This window comes from Bombus vancouverensis, chromosome 2, assembly GCF_051014615.1.
Source record: "Bombus vancouverensis nearcticus chromosome 2, iyBomVanc1_principal, whole genome shotgun sequence".
NCBI classification, from domain to species: domain Eukaryota; kingdom Metazoa; phylum Arthropoda; class Insecta; order Hymenoptera; family Apidae; genus Bombus; species Bombus vancouverensis.
In genome coordinates this window covers 19,025,777-19,038,536 of record NC_134912.1, presented here as the reverse complement: position 1 = coordinate 19,038,536, position 12,760 = coordinate 19,025,777, and the positions used below count along the sequence as shown (strand labels likewise).

The 12,760-nt window shown below is 35.6% G+C and overlaps 1 protein-coding gene across 2 annotated transcripts in view; it reads left to right on the top strand.

The window, feature by feature from the left end:
- Positions 1-12,760, top strand: part of Fkbp14 (peptidyl-prolyl cis-trans isomerase Fkb14) — a 114,990-nt gene that overhangs the window by 98,633 nt on the left and 3,597 nt on the right. Inside the window, exons 2-3 of one of the 2 annotated variants that reach the window (XM_033336203.2) lie at positions 4,659-4,822; positions 12,318-12,442. In XM_033336203.2, coding sequence (XP_033192094.1) covers positions 4,659-4,822; positions 12,318-12,442 — 289 coding nt within the window. The remainder of the gene's footprint in view (positions 1-4,658; positions 4,823-12,317; positions 12,443-12,760) is intronic. The other variant, XM_033336204.2, reaches the window with a different exon arrangement.

Sequence of the window (12,760 nt, the reverse complement as noted above, 5' to 3'; positions counted from 1 at the left end):
GACACTAACTAATGTCGGACGACGGTAGCGCAGTGGTTAGCGCTCTAGGTTACGAACGTTCGGAACCCGGGTTTGAATCCCGGTGACCGGATTCCGATTTTTCTTCCACGATATAAAAATGAGAAGAAAAGCGGCCGTACCCAGCAGCGACATCTACAGCCTAAACGTTTACGATACTACATACATTCGTAGTAAATCGTGTTATTTTGCTTTGTACTTTGCGCTTTTTTATATAGATGTTTCTCCTGTGTTCATAGCAATGACTGCTACCCTTTACGATCCCTCCGAAATATATTCTTCGCGTGGTTGTATGCATGAGCGCACGCTGTTACGACGTGGATACGCGAAAGTGCAGGAAACTTGAAATTCCCCACGCGGCACGGTGTAATTACCCTTACGCAACATAATTATCCTCGAAACTTGGGCCACATTATTCTGCACGCCCGGCGTCGCGACGTCGAGCGGTAACGAGTTGCGTTAGAAGGATTCCGACTGATTATGTCTCGAGCGCATAATATGTTTGTTCACGCGTAAGAACACCGACGAGATATCGGACGTGGTTGGTTAGTAGAACAAAACTTTCGCGAATAAAATTACACTCCCTAACGAACTTCCGATAAGTTAACCCGCGAACGTTGTTTCGCGAATGACTGGCAATTCGTTCACGTGAAACCTTTATAAAGCCTAATAAGCAGAAAATTTTCGAGGACGTTGATTAATGGTTTCCTTTTTTCTTTCGTGTTAAAGCACGCGATTTTGATTTTATGAAAGGAAGGTTGAGATTGCGAAGGTCTTCGTTATTTCAAGACCATACAACTATTTGGAAATTATTTGATTTCGTTTAGAAGATCAACGATTAATCAGCAATTATCTAAATTGAGAAATGGAGAAACGCGACAAGGTTACACGGACTATTTTTTTAATTTATTTTGCAATTTACGATTATTCATTTAATGTCGATGCGGTAAATAACCATTAATTTTTTAAGTAAAGAGATGAAGTTCGTATGTGGGATTCGGGTTTTACAGGAGAATTTTTGAAAAAGAATTATTTTGAATTCTAATAAAATTCATCGAAAATAAAAGCTTCGATTAAAATATCGTTTACATGAATTTATGATTTCCATAAATATTGACCAATTCAAATTTTGTACGAGTCATGTCGTAATAGAACTTCGTGTAAACCGTAAATGCTCATTACTGTTGATATTTGCTCTTTGAATTATTAATAGGTTCCAGTGGAGCTGGGCTCGCTAATTAACAACGATAGTACTATGCAAATAAAGATAAGAGCAGCAGAATATAATCGTTTTCGAGCATATAAACTTTTAGCTTGTAAGTTGACAAATATGTAATCATAATACGATCTTGGATTTTATTTTCTGTCTGGAAGTATCGACATAAAGATTATTTCGTTCTATAAAAGAGAACGATAACATATTGAATATTTTAATTTAATGCTTGAATATCTTTCCAATTTTTCATTTTTACTTAATTATTTTAAAGTATATTTTATCTGTACAAATTGATCAATGGAGGTATATTTAAAATTTTGCTAAATTCATACTTGTTCATAAATAGACTAAGAATTTGTTGGTCCAACTTGTCACATCAAATAACCTATTAATATTTGAACGAAATTGTCTTGGATCTCTTCTCAGAAACTCTATTTTCCTCGTCGCTAAATGGAACTTTCGACGCATAAAACCAACGATCTCGAAGTTCCTTTCATCGAGACATTCTTTTCGTGTCACCTATTTTTTACCAGGAATAAACGCGTGCTATCTATTCTTACCCAGCGACGTGTTCGATATTTTCTTTTCGATGATACCTCGATTCTCCAATAATCAATCATGTTTTGCTGTTTATCTGCTACGTTAGAATCGATGTACGTGATTTTATATCTTAAAATTTCCTTAGAGATTTTAGAATACCGAGGCTATACAATTATTATCGTTATATAATTAAACTGTCAATTATCTTGCATTGAGTAATTCTGTAAAAAAAATTAATTAAATTTTTTGTTGCATTTGGACTGCATTTTTCACAAGTTTGAAGACTGTGTGTCATAAAAAAAAAAGTGGAATAAAACACATTTAAAAAGTTCAAAATTGACCATTCTCCATTACTAGTGGCGTACTTGGATCGCTTGATACTCAAAAATTTCACTCAACTTCATTTCTCTTGAAAACTTTCCAGCTAACGAGATCAACGGTTCTATATCTTTTGCGATTTAGTTATCTCACGTTTCTCGATAAAGTACAGGCCTCATGACGAGTTTTCGTTACTTGGATAAAAATTTCGAGCTTCAATCTTCCAACATGAAGCAGGATGAATCAGGGAAACCGGAAACGCTGTGATCTTGTAAATCTTGTGGATCAGAAAATTCATTCCCTGACAGGATTCAGCAAAGAAGAGAATCAATATCGTTCGAAATGTCGCGCCATTAATTTCAAATCGAAATCCTCGATCTTTACTTGGATTTTCGTTTAATGGAAAACTGTAATGTAAAGCGAGAAGCAAACGAAAATCGAAAAAGAAGCAAACAGCTGACACTTGACGCGATTAGTTTTATTTGAGTTCGAAGAGAGTTTATGGGAGTCGTGTCGATAGTCGAACAACGTTCCGGCTCGATGTAGCTGAAGTTACTGCAGGAACGATAGTTATCGTTAGGATGATCGTAACTTTTCATTGGAAAGCCAAGGTAAATGTGATAATAACTATGATTTGATTGATCGATGGAGATTGAATGCTCGTAATGAGGATAGAGTTTCATTTTAAATTTGTTGAACGAAATTTAAATGTCGTCAGATCGCTGGAACATAGACTGATACAATCATTAATCCTCGTTTATTCGAGTAATTCATCTACTCATAGAAATTTATAGATAGAAAGAAAAATTTGTATAAAAATGTCCATGTCTTGATACCTTCATTAAAGTTAATTATTATTTCTATTCTTTATATGGACCCATCTTGTTATTTTTACGCCTTCAGTTATTCTGATATCAACGATAGAGTCATATTTATAATATCGTTAATTTATTGAAAAAGTGACGTAATTAGAAAAAGTAAAGTTTTCAAAATTATTAGTAGTTTGCAAATTTTTGTTTCTTTTTGCAATGTCCTGTAATTTCCTAAAAGCCTGTCTTCTTCTTGGTTAAAACTTCATAAACAACAAGAACAGAAAGAGGAAGAGAAAATAAAGCGGAAGAAACGTTGCTGAAGTATTTCTAACATTATACACGCGTGTGTAGACATTCAGCTCGTAGCGACATATCTGCATATCAACGTAGTTCTCTGCTTGAAATTCTTCTCGTGACACAACATAGTTACTCGTTGCACATAGAACTTCATCCGCATTCGCGTGTGCGCGCGACGTCGTTGCAACCCTTCGAGTCAGTGGCAGAGACGCACGTCGAGACGCCTCAAACGAGTCCGAGGACGTGTTCCTCCCTTATGTTCCATCGATTTTTTATACCGAGCTCCGTCAACCTACGCATTTCTCTTTCTTCTTTAAAATTTTTTTATTTCGACCTTGTTGTATCAATATTCGATCAATTTTTCGATTCTTTGTACATTTTTCTTTGCCATATTTTACGTAGAAATTAATTCAAAGACATTTTTTACGTAAATATAGTACGATCTATGGATATTGGAATTAATCGTCACACAGGTTGTTCGCATATTCGAACGATATTTCACATTCATTCGGATTTATTTCGTAAATAATTTTAAATTTAAAAGTAGGCTCTTAACTTCCAATTTTATCGCTATACGTAAACAGCCATGTAGTGAAAATTAATTATCGTGAAATAAGTTGCTCTTTTCTTTTTTCGTTAATAACACATTTTAATATTAATAGGTTTCGTTTTTTCTCACGTTACAGCATCGTTACCTCGTTTTCCATACAATCGTTGCGTTGAGTTCTCGTGTTCGTTTCGACGAATTTCTCTCTCCCTCTCACGGTCTCCGCTTTTCTATTCCGCTTTTTCCGCCTTCCTGCGTCAGTCAGCCGATGAACTTGTCAATTTTCGTTGCCGGAACGCGTGAAACGATCGGCTGGCATACGTGAACCCGATTTTACGAGACTGCATCGGATTGCACTTCCACGACGCGATCTCTTTCACGGGAAATATCGATGGTAGACAGGCATACACCTGCCTCCCGGTATCGAAGACCTTGAAATTCAGCGTAAATTCAGCATATTATGTTACTATGAAAATCTATATCGAATCTCCAGTGAATTTAATCTGAAATAACGATCATTATCTTTAACCACAATCAGACAGGATCGTTATGGGTATCAATTTTTTTTTTTTTTTAAAGAATCGAGAATAATAAGAAAGATTTTTCATTTTTCTAGAAGAGAGAATAAACATGGAATTAAGCCAGTTACTTACTTTTACGAACCTAAACGCTATCACATAATGAAAAAAATAAGAGTGAAAAATTTATGACAGGTGGAGTTAATGAATATGGCTTTTAAGAAAATGTCGTTAATAAGTTTTACGTTAATAAGAGTTACGAAACAAAGATAAACGAGCTGAAAAGCCAACGTGTTCGATTATGACTTTCGATAAAAAGAATCGTTCACATTCCGTCGTGAACTTTTAGCGAAACAATATTTAAAACGTACTTCGTTTATTGTCTGTTACAGTTTGGACAGAGATCAGCCGTTCACATTCCAGCTGGGAGTTGGCCAAGTTATTAAAGGCTGGGACCAAGGATTGGTGGATATGTGCGTGGGCGAAAAGAGGAAGTTGACCATACCGCCGGAACTCGGATACGGAGAGAAAGGAGCCGGAAACGTAATTCCTGGAGGTAAGATTGTTTCTTCGTCGACGTTCTTACGACGTTCGCTGTGTCTGAAGTTTCTTATCATCTTCGTTCTATCGGATAGAAATTACTTTTCTCCAAGGTCACGATAAACAATCGTTTTAATAGATATTCGATATCCAATATGGGAACTCGCGTACGAGTAAAATACACGGCGAGTCTAAATTTCTGATACAAGTGGAATTAGAAAGATTCTGGGGGCGAAACGAGTGAAAAATCGGATATAACAAAATTGCGTTGGAAGGTCCATTTTCTAGAAAACCGAATTTGAAAATTTATCAGTATACGTGAATTCGCCTAGTTCCAGTAATTACATTTTTTATCAGAATAATTCGGAAACCTACCAAACACCAAAAATCAAACGTATATTTGTTTCATTTAATATTCGTGTATTAAAAACGACTAATAAAAATTGTCAATACGAAAGCACGTAAATTTATATCGATCATCTTTCGTGTCATTTGGCGGTAGATAAAGTAAAAAGTATCGGGAGCTGAAATTGATTGCATCAATTCTATCGTTCAGCAACTCACGATAAAGGCTTGTCAACGAGAAACAAGGGCGAACATAAAAAGGACGAAATTGCAACGGTTTCACGGCGAGAAGTTGCAGTTTAATGCTAACTCTCCTCAAATTATCCGTGGGTACCATCGATTCTCGGAGGTAAACGAACGAGACCAGCGGACGAATCGATACAAAAGGGGATCGTTAGTAACGAAATCAGACTAAAAAATGCAATTGCACGGAAATCCAATAAAACGTCAACCATTAAATCGAGCACTAGCCATCGCAGTTGACCCGGCTGGATCAACAGCGACGCTCGTTCGCTCATTTTTTTCTTTTCTTCTTTGCGAACGTTCTCGCGTTAGATAAATCGAAAGTTAGCCCCGAATATGCATATACCTTCGATCCTGATCCCATGTTTTATGGAGGGCTTTTATTGGCGAAGAATGAAGTTCACTCGATAATATTCGGTGGAAAAGGTTTCGATGCGGGCAGATAATTTTTTCTGCGCAGTAACTATCCTCGGTGATACTGAGCTCATTATATGGAAAAATATTTCAAAATTTAAATTCGTCGAAGCGATTAGAAAAATGAAAATTTAACTTATAACGGAGAGAAAGTAGAAGAAGGACGAGGAGATGGAAGGAGAAAGAAAAAAAGCCAGGGATGAAGTAAGGAAGGAAGCAAGGAAAGGAAGCTATTAGGGTTATTACCGTGGTTCCTGCTCATTCATTAAATCTGTTTTATCATAACTCGATCAAGACTTTTAACCCTAGATGGCTTGTACTTCGCCTGAGCTTTTTTACAAGTTCCTAATTACTAAAATAATTATTTACTTTTTATATCCCATTCACAATGAATATACAGGGTGGTTGGTACTGATGGTACAGGCGGAAAGGGGGTGATTCTACGCGAAAAAAGAAATCGAAAATATAGAATAAAAATAAAAAAAAAATTTTTTTTAATTTTTCCATCGAGACAACGATCTACAGTGAGATCCGTTATAACGAGACGTGATAAAGTGCAGGCGATTTTCTCGAAAGCAAAGTCTCAAACGAAAAATTTTTATTCTATATTTTCGACTTCTTTTTTCGCGTAGAATCACCCCCTTTCCGCTTGTACCACCAGTTACCAACCACCCTGTATATACCAAACCTGTGTCACAATTAAATACATAGATATATTCTATTTGATGATTTGTGGATAAAGACTGCAGAAGAAGGAACGCGAAGAGTCACATTATTTTTTATTCTTTATGAGAAATCAGTTTTAAAGTTTTACAAGATAATGCAAATAGAGTCCTATTATTCTGATATAAAAGAAAGTGTATACTGAATTTCGAAAAAAATGGCAAAGTGGAGATGGTTTATTCCGACTCAAGTGTGAATATATTTTATATTATGAAAAATTTTGTTCGCTTTTTCACGTTTATGCTATATTTTAAATTTCCAGAACGAAAATTGAAAGGGTTCCGTAATCGTTCTGGAAACGACGCAGACTCCTCGTTCATTTACCACGCGAATTTTTCATGGTTTCTCCCAGTCAGACTGTTGTCTGTGGTTCTTTGTTGCGGAAGAACGTGTAATGAGAAGTTACAATGTTCGAGGGCTTTGCAACGCGGGTGGGTTAACTGCGGTTTATGCGTTTTATGGTTAATTAACTTCTTCGCCGGCCAACACGGGTTCACTCGTCTCCTTTGTGAAAAATATTTGCGCAACACGACGTTTACGTTGGCGGCATAGCAGGGCGAGACCGGAATATTTGTCGAAGCTCTTCATAGTCGCTTCGTTTCAATTTTTCAACGTTTCTCAGTATATTCGACGCGATTCGATGAACATTCGAGACGATTATCTTCTACGGAAAGGGAAAGCTAATTAGGTGCAGGTAGACATGGAATAAGTATCGCGATTAGTACTCGAGATTAACCAATTCAAGAAGATCATTATATTTCGACGAGATTTACGATACTACAATGATGTTCTCGATATTGTTATACATTACGGGAGATATTACGAGATGTACTGACTTGATATAAATAATTTCAGGTTTAATGAGAACAAACGGTAGGAATTTTAAAATACATAAACGATACCGTCACCTTCCTTTTAATAGTCATAGAAAAATATAGAATGTCTAATATTTGTTCTAGTTATTACAAGAAAATATTATGTCTCGTTCAGATTACTCAACTTCCTTCACCAGTTTAGATCTATCGTTTATGTACTTTAAAATTCCTACTGTTTGTTCTCGTTAAACCTGAAATTATTTGTATCGAGTCGGTTTAATTGAATTAATAGCTCGAAACTAATTTTACTAACGAGAACTTGTTGTTTTAATCGATTAGAAATATCCTTTCTTCCAAGCTAAATCGAGGTTTTACTTATTAATAACGATACTCCAATAAGCATCATCTTCTTTGGCATGATTTCAGGTTAATATTTGAACTAAGTTCACTTAAATTCAAACAGTTTGACTCAAATTACTTGACGTGTACAGAGCTTGAATTCACGCAAGTCGATTAATATGAACGAGGCTTTATACAATCGCTATTGTAGAACGACAAGATTGTGTCATGTCAGAATCAAGAAAAGGATCTTCATTGGAATATTGATATTCAATAACCGAATCGAATCACTTGGATCTCTTCCGGGATTCTCCTAAAAGTATGTAGCTACATTGGAATAACAAACTTAATCGCTGTTTTATTAATTGTTCTTGCGTAAATATATGTATATAATCTAAATATTACGAGGAAAAAAAATACAATATCACGAACAGTTCTTCACTTTTTATTTTTCAACGGTAATCTAAGATTAAACAAAGAATATGTTCTTTGGTCTAATAGCTAGTTTTAAGATTATATACCAAGGAGGGAATAGGTCGGTATATATTGTTCAGTAGACTACCTAACTGTAACGCCTGAGGTCTTTCATAAATTTACAATTCCATTTTAATCTCCAACCAGGATAATAGCGATCCCTCGTAAATTTGACCACGAGCCAGAGAACAATCCTATCGCAACGATACTCTCTTTTCACGCTGCGATAAAAATGTTGAACAATTTAAACGGTCAGTCGCGCGCCATTGAACTCGTTTAAGCACAGATTAATTTGAACCGTTCCCTTTTTACCTCCGTTTCTTTTCCCTGCAGTACAACAATGGAATGATTAACTTTTCCGTTATTTCTGTCTGGTTACCATATAACATTAACTCGTATTTCAGTTTTCCGGGAGGATGAAAGCCGCGAACGAAAATAGTTTGCCCTAGTATTGTTCGGAAGGTAAAAAGAGGTTTCAGATTTCTTGGATTCAGAAAGAAAATCGTTTTCTCCCGGCACGAGGAACGCCGAAGGGCAAAAACGAAAAGGAGGAAGTTGCGTACAAAGAAAAGGAATTTGATCCCATCTGTCGTCGATGTTGCTGCTACAGAAAATAAAAGGAACTTTTCAAGAGTTTATTAGGGTTATATGGAAAATGAGCAAGGTTCTGAAACCTATCGTTTCTACGCAAGTGTCTCTTTTGGTGAATTAACGTCGGAAAGGTTCGCAGAAGATTACGTTCCACGTGGAAATCGTATTAGATTGTCCGAAAAATTCCTTTCGTTTTATGAGGAAACGATAGATGCACAACATTTTTCTTTTTATATTATTTTATTGAATTGTATATGATCCACTTTGTTCTGTTATTACAAAATAGATACATAATTCGATAAAATAATATAAAACAAAACATGTTGTGCACCTACTAATTCCGTGTAAAAAAACAACTTGATATAAAACGTGGAACAGGCTTCTCGATGAAATTTTATTATTAAGTGGACATTATTAAGTTAAGAGAAATTTGTCCTTATTATTGCATGGATAGTGAATTAAGAAAAATTTGAATCTCGGATATACGTTTTCATTACAGGTACTTTACATATTTTAGTCATGGGAGAAGCGATTGTGGTCGATCGGTAAATTTTCCTTGAGCTCTAATCCATTATTTCACTAATTCTAACTGATCAATCCGCTCAGTCACTAAATACTAAATTTCCACGGGGCTCACCACTAGACGAGATACATTGTCTGCTGTATTAATTACAACCAGTTTAAGTAGTGAATAATTAAGCGGTATATTTCATTAGGTTACGGTTTAATCACGATAGGACCGTGTATAATTAATACGAAATATGCGCTGATGCAGGCGAGTGTACCGCGTGCTGGGTGTTCGTTGAATTTCGTGGGAATTCGCCGCATAACAGATCATATCGTTATCGGTGAAATTACATTACCATTCAGGACATTATATATTTATATACTTGTTTAAACGCGTTTATTGCCAAAAATCGTTCGCGTTTATTTTTACAATATGTAATTGATCTCAGGTACTGCAAACACGCACAGTTGAAATAAATTTACTCCTCAAACTAATGGCTCTTGTAGTTATAAATCTTGTTAACTAATCAGTAGACTGCCGATGTTTATGCATATTCATATTTTTACCAGCGATAAAAAATGAAAGTTAACCAGCGATTCGTTTCACCTACGAAATATTAGAACGTATGCGTCACTCTGCATATCTGATACATTTCTTCGTATTATGTTCATTCTGTAAATTTTTACACCTCTAAATTTCTCATAAATGCAGAGACGTGCACAGGCTACTAATTACAAATTATCCTTAGCTATAATCTTATTGTACATACAAGCGTTATAACGTAGTAACGAATAATCGTACCACTTTGTCAATTTCAGGACGTTGTATTATAACACGGACAGATTTGTCGTTCTTATCGTCGACACGGTTCGCTCGGGTCAACAGTGGTTGCGTAAGAATCGTCAAGATGAAATTGATCGGTCGTGTCGTTCTACTCTGAGAATTAAGTGCACGCCACTGTTAACGAGCTCATTTTCCTTTTCTAATATCGGTTTTATTACATGATCGCGTTACAACAGGCGATCCCGTAAACGGAAACGTTCATAAGACGTTTCATAACCGATAGGTTATTTATTGAGATATAACGATTAAACGATCAGAGAGAGGAATTTCTTATTTAATAAAAATGATGTACATCGTAAATAGCTTAATCTGTTAGTGGAATGGTGAACATTTTGTCACGTTGATAATATAGCGTTGTATAGCGTAACTGGGAATGTTTATGCATTTGTGAAAAATTTGAACGTGCAAAAATTGTACAGGATGAACATCCTATGGATATTAGGTCGTCCGAAAAGTTTCATTCGTTTTATAAGAAAATAATGGATGCACAACATTTTCCGTTTTATATTATTTTATCGAATTACGTATAATCCACTTGTTCTATCAAAATAGAGATCACAACGTTCGACAGATTAGGTTTCATGTTTGTATAAAGATGCGTCGTAAAAGACGTGTCTGTAAAAGAAAGACACTTCTCGGATAACCTAATATTTGGATACTTAGAGAAAATGTGGTCAATTTGGAAAACCATTAGTATCTTACCGAAAGCTTCATGTTTATCTTGTTTGGTCCTAAAAGTTACGAAGAATCCACAACATATTCTACGTTATAACACGAATCTCATAAATAGCAAAATTGAATGCTTTTCTGGTATATATATCTTTCTCGCTGTTTCAACTAATTTTGGTATCTGTATTATTACGCATTCTATTGTTAATGTTATTATATATATATATATATCAGTTATTTAAAGTTCGATTATCTTTGCCAATTTCGGCTTATTCGCAAATAATACTTCTGATTTGACATAAGGTCGCAACCCACTTCTGAATTTGGCTTCAATCTTCGTTTGAACGAAATTAGTAATACACGTCAAAAGTAAGGTATCCGTTATACATCATCCGGAGGAAAGAGACACGAGACAGATTTTTCATCCACGTGGAAGCGTATAGATTGTGGACGAACAAATAATAGAAAATCCACGGCAATCGTCTTTCGTCAGTATTGACAGAGACGTATTGGATTTTTATTGGGTTTCGGTCAATCAATGCGGTCAAGGTATGTCGGTGATTCCACGGGATCAGTGAAATATAATGGAAGATCAAGGCGACTGATTTGGAGAAATCTCATTCCTCTTTTTCATCTTCTACTTTTATCGTCTTCCATTTCTATCTTGGTTTTAAACGTCAAGAACGTTTAAACGATATTAGCCAAAAATTCGGTATCACGGATGAGAATTTCGCCGATAGTTTCCGGTGTCCTCGAAACGGATGCTACCGTCTGCCAACGAGGCGTTTGCAAGTCTGAGTGGAAACCTCTTGGAACGTGTTCGACAACGAGGGCTGTTACTCTAGCAGTATCGTGAAATATTTTATTAGCAGGTCTGCGCTCTATAGGCTCGAGGAAAGGGCCTCTCTGAGTGCAGTGTCGTATCGAAGGGAATTTAGAGGCTCCAGTCTCGGAAAATAGTCGAAGTCCCGGTTTTATTTAAGAGCAACTGTTTAACATCGTGGAGGAGTTCCTACGTTTTGTTTGCCCTGTTGTAAATTGATACAATTTGTGTATTTGAGAACAAAATGGTTAAAGGGGTAATAATAGAAACGAATCAAGCAAAACGAAAGAGATTGAAATAATTAAAGGTTGATATCAAATTAGAAGAAGTGAAACGTTTCTCGGCTAATAAATTTTGTCATATCGTCGATTGGTATCAACCACGTTAAAAAAGAAGAAATTTGCTACAAATTACATATATTCGATATTAAGAAGATTTCTAATAAAAAATGTAAGAATTTCGTTATTGATCGTCATAAATAATCAGAATGTTTAGATGATTTTCTCGTGCGAACATAAAATCGACCATTTGTTGTATTCATTCAATCGGTGAAGACGATAACGTGTTATTTAGAAAGGAATCGATATGTTTTTTTTTTTTTAGTGTGTTTAAGGTGTGTTCGCTTTGGAGTTCCACTAAAAAGAAGAATGAAATTGCATGATAAAATTTCAATTGAAAGATCACATAACATATCGTTAACGAAATCATTTATTTCTGACTGCAGGTGCTACTTTGCTATTCGAAGTTGAACTGATCAATATCAGCGACTCTCCACCAACCGCAAACGTGTTCAAAGAGATCGACAGCGACCATGACAACCAATTGTCCCGCGAGGAGGTGAGAGCAATGGCAAGATCTCTTTCATTTTTTTTCTAAGGGTTATTCATGGTGATGGCTTTAATATAAATAGAATAAAATATTTAACAAATCTACTAAAACGATAAATTCAATTTATAGATTAACTTCTTAACGCGCAAGCTCGTATTTCGCGTGAACTATGTAATGTTTTACCACTGATTTGTTTGTTCTATTCGTTAAAGCAAGCAACGTGCATATAATAGAGAGATTTGAGATAGTAAATCTAAACTGTAGATTTTTCTCACTTTCCAATTATTAGGCTGCAAATGTTTCTGTAAATTCATACTCTTTAGATCCAGCTAAAAGCTC